The sequence below is a fragment of the Balearica regulorum genome, chromosome 4 (genome assembly GCF_011004875.1).
Source record: "Balearica regulorum gibbericeps isolate bBalReg1 chromosome 4, bBalReg1.pri, whole genome shotgun sequence".
In the NCBI taxonomy this organism is placed as follows: Eukaryota; Metazoa; Chordata; class Aves; order Gruiformes; family Gruidae; genus Balearica; species Balearica regulorum.
In genome coordinates this window covers 13,797,428-13,816,291 of record NC_046187.1, presented here as the reverse complement: position 1 = coordinate 13,816,291, position 18,864 = coordinate 13,797,428, and the positions used below count along the sequence as shown (strand labels likewise).

At 39.0% G+C, this 18,864-nt stretch overlaps 1 protein-coding gene and 1 long non-coding RNA gene across 10 annotated transcripts in view; one reads left to right on the top strand and one right to left on the bottom strand.

Annotated features, from left to right (window-relative positions):
* The window catches only part of LOC142601674 (uncharacterized), a 79,061-nt gene that overhangs the window by 46,129 nt on the left and 14,068 nt on the right, over positions 1–18,864 (top strand). For all 3 annotated transcript variants that reach the window (XR_012835225.1, XR_012835224.1, XR_012835223.1), the window contains 2 exons: positions 3,565–3,679; positions 16,502–16,618. This is a non-coding gene — a long non-coding RNA (uncharacterized LOC142601674). The remainder of the gene's footprint in view (positions 1–3,564; positions 3,680–16,501; positions 16,619–18,864) is intronic.
* Positions 17,433–18,864, bottom strand: part of IL15 (interleukin 15) — a 93,564-nt gene continuing 92,132 nt past the window's right edge. For 5 of the 7 annotated variants that reach the window (XM_075751231.1, XM_075751230.1, XM_075751229.1 and 2 more), the window contains 2 exons: positions 18,464–18,607; positions 17,439–18,090 (listed from right to left, as the gene is read on the bottom strand). In XM_075751231.1, the coding sequence (XP_075607346.1) occupies positions 17,977–18,090; positions 18,464–18,607 (258 nt within the window). In that variant the 3' untranslated portion in view covers positions 17,439–17,976. Of the gene's footprint in view, positions 18,091–18,463; positions 18,608–18,864 lie in introns of all 7 variants that reach the window. The other 2 variants (XM_075751233.1, XM_075751232.1) reach the window with 1 other exon arrangement.

The window sequence follows — 18,864 nt, the reverse complement described above, 5'->3', positions numbered from 1 at the left end:
AAAACTAATCTAATTTATTGCCAATTAAGATAATTCGGGTGTTAGAACCAAATACAAACTTTAAAACACCTTTTCTCACCCCTTTATCATGGTCAACTTCATTCCATCACTCTGGACTCCTCTACACCCACCCCTGAGTAGCAGCAGGGAAGGTATTGGAGGGGTAGATTGCCAGTACATAGTGGTTTCTTCTCTGCTGTTCCTTCTCTCTCACACTGTTCCCCTGCTCTGGCATGGACTCTTTCCATGGGCTGCAGTCCTTCAGGAAAAACCTGCTCCAGCATGGGCTCTCCATGGGCCACAGTTCCTTCAGGACACATACAACTGCTCCAGTGTGGAGTCCTCCATGAATATCTGCTCCAGATTTTTTTATTTTTTTTTTTTTTCCCCTTTCTAAATGTGTTTTCAAAGAGCTGCCACACACTTGGCTGATGGTGTCAGCTTGTGGTGGGTCTGTTGCAGACAGGTAAAGAAAATCTCTATAAATAGAGTGCTTGTACTGCCGGTGTGATCAAAGTTGTGTGCAATTTGCATACCTAGTTTGCCTTGCCATTTTGTAGGGGCATGAGAGGGGATAGCAAAGGGAGGTAGCCTTTTAGCTGGCTAGCCAGCAGATGTCATATGCACATAACCCACTTATGCTCATCAGATCTCTCTGCAGTGATTTGCAGAGAGTATTTGTGGAGAAAGAGTAGAGAAGTTGCAAAGACAAGAAGAAATGAGATGAAATTTAGGTGCAGTTTCCTTGGGATTCCCTCCCAAGATACAAGCTATAGTAGAATAGCTGTGTCCTGCTTGAGAACCAGGTGGGCTCAGAAAGGATCCTTAGAAGACACTATTACCCTGTATTATGAGACTTCTGATCCAGAAGCAAGTCCTAAGCTTAGAAAATGGGGAAGTTCCTCCATCCACTAAGTGAAATTGCCATTTGTAGCACTGCTGGGTCAGAAATGCCAGCTTTTAAATTAGGTGCTAGTTTAAAACAGATTTTAGTGCCCTTTTTTTGTAACTAAACAATGGATTTGAATTTAAGTTAAAAAGTGTTTACCTTTAGGTTCTTATCTAGCTGGATGGCTGGAGAGCTATCTAGGTATTTTCTACAGCAAGGGGTTAAAGATGCTCAGTAGTTCTTTGTTAGTTGATTATAGTTCGTGTACAGCTGGCAAGAACTTCTAGTATTTGATTTATCTGTTGAGTGTCTTTTAACATTGACTTTCATGTATGTTTACATGAATCCCTAAGAAAGAATGTTACACATCTATCAATTCTATGTTGCAAAGAAGGGCTATTAGAATAAGTAGGGAAATGATGTATTTATTTCATTAGAGATGCAAAGAAGATGACTAATTTTGACCTTTATAAATATCTTTGAGGTTAAATAGCAAAGAAAAAAAGAATTGATTTAATTAAAGAAAATACTAGTTGTCCCTTCTTTTGATCCTGGGATCAAGAGGCTGGCCATGAGTGAGTTTTCCATTTTCTGTAGTTGTATCCTTTTAACTGATAGTTGTATCTTGGGCTGAAGTGTAACCTTACAGCATAAGAGTTGCTAATAGTGCCTCATTTCAGTAACTCTCATTCTCTTTTCCTCTTGCTTTAATAAAGTTCTTTCAAATTCCTGAAAAGAAGGGAACAAAACAATAATTCAGCAATTGCAAACTGTCTTAATTTAAGGTGTCCACAGCAGTTGAGGGCTGGTGATGACATCAGAAGAGCAGAGGTGCACAGCCTTCTGTAAATTCTGCTTTTCAACTCAAGGAATTGTCACCTCACTGCTCTACATCTTCCTTGTTATGCTAAGCAGGATATTGCCATTCTCTACAGCCTAAAATCTGTGTCCTGGAGACAGCGTCTAAGCCTGAAGGTGTAACCATCCATTTTAAAGATTTCTTTAAAAGCCTGATCCCTAACTGAAAGAAATGCAGGGAGGGACAGTATAAAGGAGGTGATAGACAAAAAAGTAATATACAAAATGCAAGATAATAAAGTGTAGTCATCTGACTCATGTTCAAATTGAGATATAATTAATCTACTTTGCTTATCATTTTTTTATTTTATTCTTTATTTAACCCTCTACCTTCACACAGGATGTTGTAGGTTTTCTTCCCAGAAATGTATTTAGTTGCTAACAGCTGGGATGCTTACAGTGAAGTTATAGAAATTCTGACCTAAGATTTACAGTAACATTCCCCATTAGAATATATTCTGAGAAAGTTTTGATTATGTTAAATGGGGTTAAAATGGGCTTAAAAATTCCCTGGATTCTAAAATCACTTATATATATTTTGGATAACTTCACTCTCTGACTTTAATAAGTAAAAGACACTTTCAGGTCTTTTCATTAAGGAAAAATACAAGCAGTCTCAAGCATAGGGTGGGTTTTACCATTATTTTTGCAAAACAAGAATGAGTTTGTACAATTCATTGTAGAAGTATTGCTAAAGGTACATATCAGATAGTATTGAAGTAATTTTGAAAAAAACTGCATGGAAACACTGAATTGTGTCTGAATTTGTAGCTTTACCTTTACACAAAGAATGTCTGTTGGAAAATTCTTAATCATTTTAGATATAGCCAACATTTTTACTGTTGAGCTCATTTTGCTGGATTGACTGAGAGCCATTTCAGAGTAGCTTTAAATTGACTACAACGCTGGTGAAGAGTCTAGAGCACCAGTCTTATGAGGAGCAGCTGAGGGAACTGGAATTGTTTAGCCTGGAGAAAAGGAGGCTGAGGAGAGACCTTATTGCTGTCTACAGCCACCTGAAAGGAGGTTGTAGCAAGGTGGCTGTTGATCTCTTTTCCCAAGTAGCAAGTCATAGGATGAGAGGAGCTGGCCTCAAGTTGTCCCAGGGGAGGTTTAGATTGGATATTAGGAAAAAATTCTTCACTGAAAGGATTGTCAAGCATTGGAACAGGCTGCCCAGGGAACTGGTTGAGTCACCGTCCCTGGAGGTATTTAAAAGACGTGCAGATGTGACGCTTAGGGATATGGTTTAGTGGTGGGCTTGGCAGTGCTGGATTAATGGTTGGACTTGATGAACTTAAAGATCTTTTCCAACCTAAACTGTCTCTAACATGACTCTATTATGGTTTTTTTTAGATAGTGAAAGTTGAAAATTCCAGTAATACATTTTGGAATATAGAATAAAAAACAGTGTAAATTTCCCTGAGGTCCTGAGAAAGTTTGAGAATGTTATCTATATACTCTTTATATGTGCTAGTATCCCACACAGTGTTATCATAGGGCATGAGAAAAATGCAAACTATCAATACACATTTTTTGACATGCATTTGTTATCCTCTTTTCACAAGGACATCAGTACTCTTATAATAAAGCTGTAACTTAAGAAGTTGCTTAATAGGCTGTTTCTGAAGATGTAATAAGTTTCTCTGATAGAAAATATTTTCAAGTAAAAAAATAATTTGCAACTCTGCTTATAACCAGAAGACAGCCCATAATAATCTTTAGCATGAGTAGATTTCTGAGCTCTCTTGATATGGTTTTGTTATAGCAACAGATGTGAGTGAATATTGTTTGAAGTAAACATCTTTTCCTTGCAGAAATATTGTGCAACTGCACCACCCTTCAAGTTACATTATATGTCCCAGTGTCCTAACTATTGTGCAAAAACTGGTCCGGAATACTTTCTGGCAGCATCTGAGGACAGCTTTTTGGGTGAGCATTGTTTTGCCTTTTTGGATGATAAAAGACATTTGTAAGGCATTTTGTTCTACTAAGTAATTCTAAGATCTGTGTGCTGTAACTGTAGTTGTAACTGATCTATGATCATCTACAGTGATGATCACTGTAGTTTATTAACAGAATACTTTGATATAGAGTTAGGGTTACTTGGAAGTATAACCATGCCCTTCTGGAATGGCTCGTTCAACAAAACTCACTGTGATGACCAAGAATGCACAGCCAGCCTTAAGCACTTCAGATTTCGTAGCGAAAGGAGATTTGCCCACACTGAAGCTGTATTCACTGTCTTAGGCGTAGCTACTGTGAATATTGGAGGGCTTAATTAAAGCAGTTTGGCAGTGAGAGAATGATACAGTCTGGAAGGACTTCTGTGATGGAATTGAGTGAAACTTTTTTTCTTGCATGGGAACGCACATGGCACGAAGAAAGGAGTGGATATGCATCTCAGGAGATTTAATATGTCTCTTGTTCAGTACTGCTTCAGCTGCAGAACCTAGGGTGGTCTTGCTATTGACAGCAATTAGGTTGGAGATGAGTGTAGCCTAGGTGTTTAATGAGAGGAAAATAAATGTGTAGCATCCTTAAGGAGAAGAGGGCTATAAAATGAAGCATATACAACATTTTTTACTATGAAGCAAAAAAGTGTTTTAGTCTGGGAAGAGTAAAGGCAAATCTTGTTTTGTATTTTTCATAAACAAAGGTATTCATGGCATGGGTTGCTGTTGAAAACAGTACCTGAATGCATATGCTACTTAATTCTTACTCCCTACTTCTCAGAACCTTGAGATCTGCTAGTCTCAGCGTTCATGGACATGATATTCAGCCAAGGAAATAACTGTGTGTTATTCTTTTATCTCTCAATTGCCCAGGTTTTGTTGATTGTGGTGGTTACAGAGTACCTTTAGGTGTTAGAGATCACTGTTACCAAGGTGGTTTGCACTTTAAATGCTACTTATAGTTGGGCAGGGAGAAAGGAGGCTCTGGTTTCAACATACGGTACAAATTGTTATTGATTATGATTCGCAAGCTTAGAAGATACAGCTAACAGCTTAGTGAGGGGAGTCACAGATACCTGTGTGTCTAAATTCCAAATCTTGCCAGCTTTAATATTTAGTGGTTACAATAACTTGAAGGACCAGAGGAAAAAAAAATAACTTTCTTATGCCTTCATCCCTTTCTTATCCTCATAGCATATTTGTCAGCAATGCTATCATTTTTGTCCTGTCCCTTTATGTCACTGCAGCTTAAAAATACTTCATGCTTTCTGGCACTAGATGCAGATTCATTCATTCATGTTGTCACCCCCAAATAAGTTGTGCTGTGCCAGTTGGCCCTGAGGCCAAGGAATAATTCCTCACCCTTTCTTTTTATTTGTATAGGCATAGAGGCCTTTGATAAAGTCATGGGAACAGGACTTTAGAACTGTTAGTTTAAGGCAGCTTGCCTAGAAGAAAATTATCTGCGTAAACCCCATGTTCTATGATAGCCATCATCACCATCCTGCTCAGTTGCTAATGGGACTTCTAGAAGCTCCACTGCACAGAGTCAGAAATTATGATTTCCAAAGAACTGTTTCAGGAGCCATTGGCTGTTGGTGATTGCATCCTTTTCCTGTGCATTGAGGAGGACAATGCATTGTTTCCATAGCTTGGTCTTACTGTCAGTCACCTGACAATGGAGATCCTGTACAAGCACATATCTGGAAAAGCTTAAGTCCCACGTGCTGACACAACTGATGCATGCTTGTGGAAGTTTATCGGCTTAAGATTCCTTCACTAATGCGGAAACAAAACATAGGCTATCCAAAGTTATGATTGCTTTTAGAAGATACCAGAAGATCATGAGGGGAAAAAGGGGGGACATTAAACTGACAGAAAAACTTTTAGGTCTTTAAGCAAATAGTTAATATCTGCACCTTATATGTCATAGCTGGAGAATGTAAAACTTACAAACAATTTAAGAAATTCAATGAATTCTGCCTAAGTTGTCCCAGGTTTTTTATTAGTGATATAAAATACTGTTGTGGTTTAACCCCAGCCAGCAACTAAGCATCACAGAGTTACTCACTCAATCCTCCCCACCCCACAGTGGGATGGGGAGGAGAATTGAAAAAAAAGTAAAACTCATGGGTTGAGATAGAGACAGTTTAATAGGACAGCAAAGGAAGAGAAATAATAATACTAGTGATAGTAATAATACAAAATGAGTGATGCACAATGCAACTGCCCACCACCCATTGACCAATGCCTAGCCCACCCCCAAGCAGTGATCACCCCCTGGCCAGCCTCCCCCAAGTCTGTATACTGAGCAAGATGTCATATGGTATGGAATATCCCATTGGCCAGTTTGGGTCAGCTGTTCTGGCTGTGTTCCCTCCCAGCTTCTTGCACACTCCCAGCCTCCTCACTGATGGGGCAGCATGAGAAGCTGAAAATTCCTTGACTTGTTAAACATTGCTTAGCAACAACCAAAACATCAGTGTGTTATCAACACCATTCTCATCCCAAATCCAAACCACAGCACTATACCAGCTAGTGGGAAGAAAATTAACTCTATCCTAGCCAAACCCAGGACAAATACTAGCGGATGAGGTCCTAAGAAGGAATTATGTCAAGCAATAAAAATACAGTACAGCCAAGGGATTTTGGATGTTACCTTATCCAAATGCCTGATACCTACTGCTAGGAAGATTGTCTAGGGTAAAATGAAGCCCAGTCACTGTCCTGCAGTAGGCAGTGTAAGAGGGAAAAATGTTGTCTGAAGGCATCAGTAAAAAATTTAAAATGTCAAATGATGCTATGGTGGGTTGACCCTGGCTGAGGGCCAGGTGCCCACCAGAGCCGCTCTATCACTCCCCTCTTTCATTAAACAGGGGAGAAAAGGTACAATGAAAAAAACTTACGGGTCGAGATAAGGACAGGGAGAGATCATTCTCTAATTATCATCACGAGCAAAACAGACCGAACTTAGAGAGGGAATTCATCTTATTTATTACTAAGCAAAACAGAGTAGAGGAATGAGAAATAAAACCAAATCTTAAAAACACCTCCCCCCACCCTCCCATCTTCCCGAGCTCAACTTCACTCCCGGCTTCAAACCTCCGCCCCCCTCAGCGGCACAGGGGGACGGGGAGTGGGGGTTACGGTCAGTTCCTCACACGTTGTTTCTGCCGCTTCTTCATCCTCAGGGGGAGGACTCATTGTTCCCCCGCTCCAGCGTGGGGTCCCTCTCACGGGAGACAGTCCTTCACGGCCTTCTCCAACGTGAGTCTCCTCCACGGGGTGCAGACCTTCAGGAGCAAACTGCTCCAGCGTGGGTCCCCCACAGGGTCACAAGTCCTGTCAGCAAACCTGCTCTGGCGTGGGCTCCTCTCTCCACGGATCCACAGGTCCTGCCAGGAGCTTGCTCCAGCGGGCTTCCCACGGGGTCACAGCCTCCTTCAGGTGCCTCCACCTGCTCCAGCGTGGGGTCCTCCACGGGCTGCAGGTGGAATCGCTACACCCCCTCATCCTCCCTCCATGGGCTGCAGGGGGACAGCCTGCTTCACCATGGTCTTCACCATGGGCTGCAGGGGAATCTTGCTCCGGCGCCTGGAGCACCTCCTCCCCCTCCTTCTTCACTGACCTTGGTGTCTGCAGATGTTCTTACATCTTCTCACTCCTCTCTCTGGCTGCAAAAGCCCTCTCTAACTGTTTTTCTCTTTCTTAAATATGTTATCACAGAGGCGCTGATTGGCTTGGCCTTGGCCAGCGGCGGGTCCGTCTTGGAGCCGGCTGGCATTGGCTCTGTCAGACACAGGGGAAGCTTCTAGCAGCTTCTCACAGAAGCCACCCCTGTAGCCCCCCCGCTACCAAAACCTTGCCACGCAAAACCAACACATTCCACCCCTCGCCTCTGTGAATCACATATTTAAGAAATATCATTAAAATATACGTTCAACACAAAACTTCACAAACACTAATCACATCAACAAAGAAAAAGAATTCCCCACACCAAAATCAAAACAACACTATCACAACACCAAACAGGAGTGGACAATCTACACACAAAATCTACCTCTAGTCCCTTCACCACTATATCACTCTCAAGTTACGTTCAGTCAATGTTTTGCCCGTTACCTCTTCCCATTACTATCCTTATCTCGATTTTCTCGTGCCCCACGTTGGGCGCCAAAAAGGACTATGGTGGGTTGACCCTGGCTGAGGGCCAGGTGCCCACCAGAGCCGCTCTATCACTCCCCTCTTTCATTAAACAGGGGAGAAAAGGTACAATGAAAAAAACTTACGGGTCGAGATAAGGACAGGGAGAGATCATTCTCTAATTATCATCACGAGCAAAACAGACCGAACTTAGAGAGGGAATTCATCTTATTTATTACTAAGCAAAACAGAGTAGAGGAATGAGAAATAAAACCAAATCTTAAAAACACCTCCCCCCACCCCTCCCATCTTCCCGAGCTCAACTTCACTCCCGGCTTCAAACCTCCGCCCCCCCAGCGGCACAGGGGGACGGGGAGTGGGGGTTACGGTCAGTTCCTCACACGTTGTTTCTGCCGCTTCTTCATCCTCAGGGGGAGGACTCATTGTTCCCCCGCTCCAGCGTGGGGTCCCTCTCACGGGAGACAGTCCTTCACGGCCTTCTCCAACGTGAGTCTCCTCCACGGGGTGCAGACCTTCAGGAACAGACTGCTCCAGCGTGGGTCCCCCACAGGGTCACAAGTCCTGTCAGCAAACCTGCTCTGGCGTGGGCTCCTCTCTCCACGGATCCACAGGTCCTGCCAGGAGCTTGCTCCAGCGTAGGCTTCCCACGGGGTCACAGCCTCCTTCAGGTGCCTCCACCTGCTCCGGCGTGGGGTCCTCCACGGGCTGCAGGTGGAATCGCTACACCCCCTCATCCTCCCTCCATGGGCTGCAGGGGGACAGCCTGCTTCACCATGGCCTTCACCACGGGCTGCAGGGGAATCTTGCTCCGGCGCCTGGAGCACCTCCTGCCCCTCCTTCTTCACTGACCTTGGTGTCTGCAGATGTTCTTACATCTTCTCACTCCTCTCTCTGGCTGCAAAAGCCCTCTCTAACTGTTTTTCTCTTTCTTAAATATGTTATCACAGAGGCGCTGATTGGCTTGGCCTTGGCCAGCGGCGGGTCCGTCTTGGAGCCGGCTGGCATTGGCTCTATCAGACACAGGGGAAGCTTCTAGCAGCTTCTCACAGAAGCCACCCCTGTAGCCCCCCCGCTACCAAAACCTTGCCACGCAAAACCAACACAGATGCGTGAAAGCAGGAAGCTAGTTACAGAAAAAAGTTGCAGAAATTATTCATAATGATCTATTTTTCTTTGAATTAGTTGTAGCAAGCTTGCCAAAGGAAACATAAAGGAAATATAGGTTAATCTCTCATTTGTTAACTTGTGACTGAAAGAAGAAAAAAAGATTCTTGCAAAATGTGATGTAAAAAGTCACAATTAAGGTTAATGAGAAGAAATTCCCAGCTGTCATAATTGATGAAAATTAACACCTGCTACTCAGTTCTGCTGCCATAAAGGATTGAGGAGTTCCATGTACTACTAACTGGATAAATATTAAGTGACTTGAATGCTTTGAGACTGACCAAAAGCATGGTTTGATTTCTCAGTACTCCAGTCAAAAACAGTAGACTCTATCAATTATAAGAAATACTAGGTTTTTGTTTTGGTGTGAGAGAACATTTTGGCTCATTGGGAAACTGATGTCTCAGAACATCTCAAACTGGGATTACTAATATGTCCTGTATTACTGTAAGACTATAGAATTCAAGCTAACTGAAGGGAGTATATGATTCTTAGAAGAGCTAGAAAGGCAACTTTTAAATAGAATGGTTTCTCAGTTTTACCTATGGCACAGAGAGCACACTGCTACAATACAATGTTATCGTTGTTTGTGCCATATTAGAAATGTTCTAATGACATAAGTATATTTTAAATTTCTCTTAAATTCTCTTTTGTCACTCTAATGAGATCAGTCATTTGTGGTAAAACAGCCATTAAGGTTGTGTAATGATTACTGACATGCAATATTTCATTTTGAAAAACTCAGTACAGTTGCTTCCTGAAAGGCATTGAATAAACAAAGCTGCAAGCTGATAACTTCCTTTAATCTCACAACAGAAATACTGCACTTGGGTCTAATGCAGGTTCCTTTAGCAATACTGTCACTGTATTTTTCGAGAAAGCAACTTGGCATATAAAAAGTTAGTTACAGTTCTTTGTTTTTCTCAACTACAACTTGTGAAAAAAGTGCATTAGAAACCATTCTCAGAGTATTTACAATGTTTTTATTTTTACTGGAGGCAGTCCTTAGAACTATGGGGTTTTTCATGCTTTTTTATTCTGACGACCATTTAACATTTTCTGATGGACAATAGGGTTGTTTCCCTTCATTATTTTTTGCTTAGGTGCCCTGTGGACCACAAGTTGAAAATGTCTTGATTAGGGCACATGGTAGTCAACCCTGTACTTACATGTACACACACATGTAAAATAAGCAGTAGTATATGAATAAGCTCACCTGTTTGATGTAGGAAAGTGGGTAAGCTCTAAGCTGTTCCAGTTAGAAGTAGATAATTCTGATTACTCCTGAAGACTCCAATGAATATAACAAAAATAATGCACACTGCTTTAAAGTGCTTGGAATGCAAGATATAAGTAGGTAAATACAGCAAGTCTACTAGGTAGGAATAGGTGTATTTGAGCCTGTAGATGTCTACTGGTAAATCTGCGTATTCTAGAAGTTTAGGACACTCCGTGTAAATAATTTACAAACGTTTGAAAACCAAACCATCTTTTAATTTTGCTTGTTTGACTTTTCATAGTCAGTCCTTGATCCACAAAGCAATACCTGATTTTTTTTGTGAAATGTAGATAGAAATTAAAATGTGTCTCTATTACAAGTGGTAGATAGAACATTTTACCTTGCTTGTATCACAAAAAATTATAACATTGGATTTTTTATGTGGCTAGTGCTCACACTATGTACGTGCCAACATAGATCAAATGTGCAGTGCAAATCTCAATTAAAAAAAATCTCAGAGTTAGGAATTTTATTGATAATAAACAGTATGGGAATGAATGCATAAAGCAATGTGGTTATATTGTATTAAAGCAACATTATTTTATTATTAGGTTATGATTATGTGTCATAAGCAATATGATTACGTATTATTATTTTATTATATTCTAACATAACCACAGTTCTCATCATTTAATATGTTCTGGCATATAGCTTATCTCATACTAGAGTTTGACCATTGTCTATTCATAAGCAACACTATTAATGTATCACCATCTAAAACAGCTGTGTGTATTTTTTCATAAATACAACTTAGATAACATTAGAAGAAAAGATTTCTTTTTACTAGGAAAAAAACCCGACAAACCAGTTCAGGTTAGATAATGATAAATTTATCATCTGGATAGAGCATACAAAACACCAGAAAATGTGCATTCATAGGAAGATTGAATAATCAAAAAATAAAGTGTGTGTGCGCATGCACTTTTTAATATGTGTAAAAATATATTTTTATCTATGTGTATGTGCTGCATGTTGACCCCCTGAGCATCAGGTAATTTTCCCTATCATATATTATGCACATTTATTTAATTTGAAAGGCACAACCACTTACAGAAAGATACAGAAAGTTCTGGTACTGATTCTCAGCTCTATTTCATCAGATTTAAAGAAAGCAGTATTTTGTATAAAACTGTAATCACAAAGTAGGAAATCAGAATTACTGGACTGGCTTTTATGCTGAAGAAGCTAATGGCGCAGGGAGAAGTGATGCAAGGCAGAAGAGTTTCAGTCAGCTGCAAACTTTGTTAAAGCCTGTAACTTTGACAAATACTCTTCTGCTCAACAGAAAGTGCAGATAATCCTTTTTATGCTGTAAAAGTGGTTGATGTGAGACATATGAAAGGAAACTGAGGTTACTGGAGGATATATTAAACCACATAGCAGGTCGGTTTATCTGGGTGACAACAGGGTTTCTGTTAATTGTAGAAGGAGATTGAACTCTGACCTGTACATACTGAAGTGGAAAGCTGGAAGAGTATTGAGTCTCACTAGGAAAAGAAACTAAGGGGCAAAGTTTGTGTGGTTCAGGACTTTGTGGAATTACAGTCTGGGGGTGAAACCATGCTGTTGTTTTTTTCTTGCCCAGGGAATTTGAATATGACGAGAGACTAGCTGTATTACAAGATAGATTTAGAAATTTGGAAGAACTGTGGAGACATCCTATTGGCATATAAACCCATTTATGTTCTGCAGGGAAATCAGGTTTTGAAGGAATAGGATGAAAGATTCAATTCTTTTCTTGGGTGACATAGCATTAGAGTCACAGTTGATAGGAACTCTGTCATGATCTATTTCTGTTGGACATGTTTTTACAAATTGGCTCTAATAAATAAGTCGAGGATGAAGGTATTTATATAAATTCATTTCTTTTGTCCATGAGGACATGTTCTAAATATTATGCCTCACATCTTAGATAACTCCTGACATTTCTTCAACTGCTTCCCTCCCCATTCACCATCTCGCTGAGACTTTAAAGCTTTTACCCAATAGTAAGTCACCGTTCATCTCTGAAAAAATCTGATTCAGACTCAGAAAGAAGAGAACCAGGATAAGATATTTGTTTATCTGGTAAAGTTAAAATAAGTTTCTTTAGCCTTAAGTATTTCTCGCTAAATTTCTCAGAAGCCCCCTGATTTCTGTTTATGTTCTAACTTCATCCTTTTTCCCCCATACATTTTTCACTTTTAGAGGTAGTGAACTGCCTATGCTATGGTACAGATAAGTCAGTCATTTAAACAGATGGTTCATTCTTTATTGTATTTGCCCATCTTCTCCCCCATTTTTACAAATCCAGTTGATTCCTTGACTTAACCAAGAAAATACCCCCTCTAATAAGCATTCCAAAGAGGGTGGGGGTTTGGAAGATTTTTATTTCTTTATGTCTTTATTTCCGGTGTTGATTATTGGCCTAATTAAGTCTTTTGATAAGGAGATGAGAATTCTCCAACATTTCCAGGTTTTGGAGGAAAATAGTTGGAAGGAAACAGCTTAGAGATGCTGATTTGATCTTATTATTGCAAAATACATAACCTACTCATTTATGGCTTTCTTTTCCTCCTTAAGTGCATGTGAGTAATATTCCATAGAGAGCGTAGTAGCAAAGTTTAATTGTTTCTTGTCTGCCTCTAGAGAAGGTATAGCTGTTTACACACTACAGAATAGTCCCCTTTTACATATGTCATGTGGATCAGTCTCCTGATGCTGCATATATTGTTCCTATATATTTGTTCCACATTCTTCCTAGTAGAAATACAACAAAATATTAATAGCTCCATCCTGTTGTGGTGTTGCCAGCATTAAACTAGGAAAGCACGGCAGGCAGGCAAAGAGATTCACAAGGATGACAGGGCACTTAGTTTGGATTTAGTGGACAGTAGAACCACAGTATCTATGATGCAGCTGTCTAGACAAATGAGTTGACTAACAATTCTACACATAATTTATGTAATTGGAATGGGTAGTAATGCAATTATCTAGTGCTATGTGTCATAGGAGAGCTAATTTGCAATGTGGCTCTGCCCTGGTCAGTTTACCTGGAGGCCATAATCTACTGGGCAGTAGATTTTCTGTGTAAATGCAAATGTCCTCTACCTTGCTTTACAAAATAGATGATACTTCTGGAAACATTCACTGATCCTCTAGTGCGATAGGAGGTTAATATTCTTGCTCCACTGTAGCCACTTGAATCTCTACGGTCTGCTGCACCTTCATGTCTAGTATTCTTACTTAGAGGCAGAAGTACTGAAAAATGGAACGGTTACTTGATACTCAAAAATATAACTGGCAAAATGTGCAAGCAGTGGTAACTCAGTGACATTTGCTGTTAAGGCATGTAACATTATCACTATTTTTCAGGTGCTGAACTAGACTTGGGGGAAAAAACCCCTGAATCTCTGTTGAAATCTTTGTTGGGCCTGTTCAGAAAGCTGCAGTAGGAAAAACAAAGAGCAAGCAGGCTGTTGCTTTCAGGAGATTAAATCAACATACATTGTACTGGCTTCTACAGTAGCTACTCTCCTTGGCATCTATTAAACTTTGGATCTGGACCCTTGGTTGAAGGGTTGAAGCAGCTGAAACACTGCATTTAGCTATAGAGAATGCCTGTTGATGTATATAGCAAATGTTTGCCCTCCTTTCTAAGTGCTACCACTGTGTATTGGGCTGTCTGAGACAAATGTTCATTGTCTATCTGAGCGTTTGCCCCATGGACCTGGAATGGATCCTAAAGTATGTTTCTAACTGTTGTTTTCCTCGCATATCCATATGAACAAGATGAAAAATCTGAAATTGCTGCTGAGCCCCCAGCTAGTCCACTGCAGGCAAAGAATCCCCTTTTTAAATATTTTTCCCCAAAACAGCAAAGCTTCTAACAAGAGAGGTAGCTGCAGTTCAGAATTTGCCTTTTTCCACTACCATTAATGATTGTGGCTTTCACAAAGTTCTCATTTCCAAATGAACTAGCATCAGTGAACACTTACGTCAATCTCTTAAAAGGGGATTTGTATGGAGCAAAAGATGAAACCACTTACAGCATCACTCAAGTCAAATGAGGAGTCACCTGTTTCTGTCTGGGCAAAACAGACCATCAGCTATAGACCTGCAGTAGTCTGTTAGCCTGCCCTTTGCTTGCTCTTCAGGTTCCCATGGCAGCTGGCTTCTCACTGAAGACATCTCGCCCATTAAAATAGCATCTCCTTGATTAAAGAAGGGACAAATGGACTGCTACCTCTAGGCAGTGATTACTTATTATACACTTATGCATCCACATATGTAAATGCCTAAGAAGGGCCACTTTGGATGTAAAAGTTTACTTTGGGTATCAGAGGAGAATAATCCTTCATTGTACTCAACAGTGATAGTGCCATATTACTAGCATAATCAAATGACTGTATAACCTTAGTCAGAAATTGAACTGACTAAAAAAAATGTGGGAAAACTGTCACATGCTACTTTTCAGGTCCAAATGTCTACTAGGGAAATTAAATTGATAAGACATACTGTGCCCTGTAATTGTAAAAGACTGCCAGACATTGCAGAAACTGAAATCTATTGATCACACAGCATAGATGGACTGCTTAAAAAAAATCTGGACTGCAGAAATTATTGGTTAAATTCTCTTCTGTGTTTTAAGAGGGAGGTATTATAGCTAATAGTCCTTGTATAAATATACTGATGCTGATCCAGAGCTGACTTGAAACTGTGAGGACTTTCAAACATGTCCTTTAAAATTATCTGCACAGTACCTGATCAACAGGTGCTCAAATATTGAGAGCCACTGGAGGCAACATTCTACTGATGAGCAACCGATATTTATTTTCAGGGTCTAATAAAACAACAAGAAGGCAAAGGTTGTCAGACATCACCTGCACTAGTGCTACTTGCAATATCCTGTTAAAATATAGACAGAAATATGGATACTGTATACCAGAAAAGGAAAGGAAAAATAGATTTTAAAGTATTGCAAAGTCAGGAACACAGAATTATGTAGTCCAAAACTTCTGTGGAAGAGCATTATTCTTCTGGTGTCAAAAGGTAGAGTTATTTTTCTTTCTGAACATAGAAACACTCTGCTATGAGTCACTTTAGTCCCAAACTGAGTTGAATTAATTGGAGAAAATACAATATTAATCTTTTTCTTAACATTTACCAACAGTAGTTGAAAAATATTAGATAGTAAATGCCACGCAAATTACTTGACCTTGTGTAGAAGAAACACCTTCCACGACATAGAGATGTTTACTTCAAAGCTAGGCACCCTGAATTAGTTTTTACTGTTCTGCCTGTAGTACTAACAAGTCACATCAGATCCATGCATGTCTTAGTCATATTGAATCTTTTCCTCCAGGATATGTATGAATTCCCTCACTAAAAAAAATACTAACCTGGCCTTAATTTAGTCCATCCTTTGTACTGATCAGATCATTTCTTATAACCACAGGATTCAGGATGTAGTAAAGCTTTCAAGTGACAGCTTAGCTCTCAGGAAAAGGAAAACCCCAGGAGAAATACTGGAGAACCAGATTAGTAAATGGCCTTTTTTGTTCTAGAATATGCATCTGGAACAATGCATGGAGAAGAAATGAAATAAAAGAGATATAGCCAATGTCTAATAGAAGGTGGCTAACAGGGTAGCAAGCTGAGTGGTTATAGACATAGCAATATTCTTTCAGAAAGACAAATTCACAGTATTTAGTGTACTTGCTACTGGTAAATGATTTAATGAAAAACAGAATAAAATTAATCAGGTAACTGATTTCACAATGACCAAGATAAAGAAAACTATATGAGCAAAGGAGCTGTTTGTTTCTCCCATCATGAATGCTGCTGGACTGTGTCTCAAGCTCCCTTAAAGCTAGAAAAAAGTAAAATCCCTGTATATATCTTTGATTAAAGACCACAGTTGTAACTTAGTATTACCTTGCCTGTGACTGTGACATCAGGTAAGAGAAAATCATATTCAATTTATACCATTGTTTTAATGAAAAAATTAAAATGTAGGACCAATTTACTTCATCCAAACTATGTAATAAACACTTCTTTCATTTTCAGTGGCAAATAATTTGTTTGTTTATTCTGTGATACCTCTGCCATTGTTTAATCCTGATATCAATGTGCTTATGAATTTACCAATCAGCTGGTCTATAAGTCACCTGGAAGATGACATCCAACATATTTATGTTCTTTCTCTTGTAGTTTACTGGAGATTCAGCTCCTCAGAGTGCTAAAGATTGACTGTTGGGAATAACCCAATAATAAGGGAGTACCAGGCAGTGGATTTGTTGCCATAATGAGATTGAGACTTCCTTCCTGGTAAGTGGACAGCTGAATGGCTCAGCCATTTATCAAATGAAGATGGAGAAATGGAGGTGCCTGGAGGAAAAAATTACTTATTATGGATAGCAGTTGGTATGACATGGTTATGAATTGTGAAGAAAGCAGTTACTTTAAAAAGAGCTGAAAGAAGGCTATGCAACATTTCAGAACTACCAGGGGACAGGTGACTTTGCATTGAGTCTTAGAAATCCATTTATCGTGATTTCCAATAATTGGTCAAAAGTGATTCCTGCCTTCAAAGTTGTTATCCTAAAAGGAGACCAAAGCTACAAACTCTACTTCTAGGAAAGATTTCTACCACATAGAATTTTACTTTTTTAAGTGCATAAGAGACTTGGTCACCTCCTTTATTCAGACAATAAAATTTACGCTACTTTACTTTGGTTGAAATTTAGATTGATATCTTTGGTAATTGCTAAAGGAACTGTAGTAATTACCATAATGACTAAGGTAGTGTCAGAGATAACAAATGAACAAACAAAGCATGTTCTGTTGTTGGACAGCTGGAAAGCACCAGCATTATCATCTGCTGAGAAGACTGGAGATAATTTTTAATACCCTTATGCTGCCATTGTTCAAAAGGGAAAAAAGACAAGGAAGAATCTTTAAATAAATATTCTAAATTTGTACTTTGAATTCTTAGGTAAAACAAATAATTGGGTTTACCTGAAAATAAATATATTAAGAGATAGCCATAGACCTTTAAGACAAATAGGCCTCAGCTTGTGTTTTGACATTAGTTTATTGAAGGAATGTTGATGAGAAAAAAAAATAGCAAGGAAAACTGTCAGACATGACTAACAACAGAAGTGAGAGATGGGCTAGGATCTTCTAGGAGTACAGATGGTAATGGGATAGATTTCAGATAACAAAAAAAGCTATAGCCAAATGCTTTAACAGGGTATGATAATTTTATAATAATAATAATAATAATAATAGAAGAGTTTTTCTGTGAAACCCCATTCAGTTGGCCTGAACTGAGGAAGTTCCCACTGCAGATACTGTGAGATCTTAAAGAATTTTGTCGAAAGGTTGGTATGTTAGGCAGGATTTCTTTTCCAATGGACTTACCAAAAAATAAGGACACTTTAAGTCAAGAAGAAGCTTTAAACCCTGTTAAATTCCCTTCATTTATATTTCATAAGTAATATCATTTGTATGTATTCAGCTATGAATACATTGTGAATTACAGGGATTTTATTATTCTTTGTTTACTTGTTATGCTGTGTAAGAGGGATTGTAAGTGATGTTTTTTCCAGTTTATCATTGGCAATAATCTAATTTCTCTGAGGATGTTTGTGGAAGAATCTTGGTTCCCAGCTTGTGTCTTTTGGTCAGTGTTTGCACTCCTTCTGTATAACCTTTACAAAACTCTGTATAAATTCTGTAAAATTTTTTTCTTCATATTCTTCACATTCTTTGCATTTTGCTGATGTTGTGGAATTCAACTGAAAAAGAAAATGCAATACTTTTCTGTATGTGTCTGAGCATACCTGACTTTAGATACTGAAGTTACGAAACACATATATTTATACATACACATTTATACATACACATTCAAATACACTGATACAGGTATGCATGCACAGTCAAAAGTATTTGCTTTGATGGGAATCCTGAAAGTGTTTTTCTAAAAAAACACTAAATTCTACTTTTTAATTGTTATATGTGTAGCTTTTTCACTATTATATGTACAGGTTACTGGATCCCATTTGCTTTAATCTGTACAATCTCACCTTTTATATAACAAAAGAGTTATTTCTGCTGCTGAAGAAATTCTTTTGATTTCCCTTTTTTCCATGGATGATTAGTGTTACTTACCTTGTTATTTTCTAAGCTCGCATTTCCATTTTTCCATATGTTCAGTACATCCTGTGTTTTACTACAATTTTTAATACGACATTCTTGAAGAATCACTTCCGTCTCTAAGAAAAAGCATCTCATTACAGGTTCCTGGCATTCTTTCTGAAAAAAATGAAGTTGTAATAGTTTTACAATTAAAAAGGAATAAGTGAATGTAAGATATAATTTACCACAAAGTGGCTGATTTTTATTTACTGGATAGCTGCTCTTACTATTCCAATACCTTTAAATATCTTCAAAGATTGGCTGTGAGAGCTAACAACATAAAGGCCAACCAGTTTGCTAAGATGAGGTGAAACGTAGCGTCTTTATAAAGAACATAGAAAAATAATTCATTAGGATAGGAATTGGGGATATAA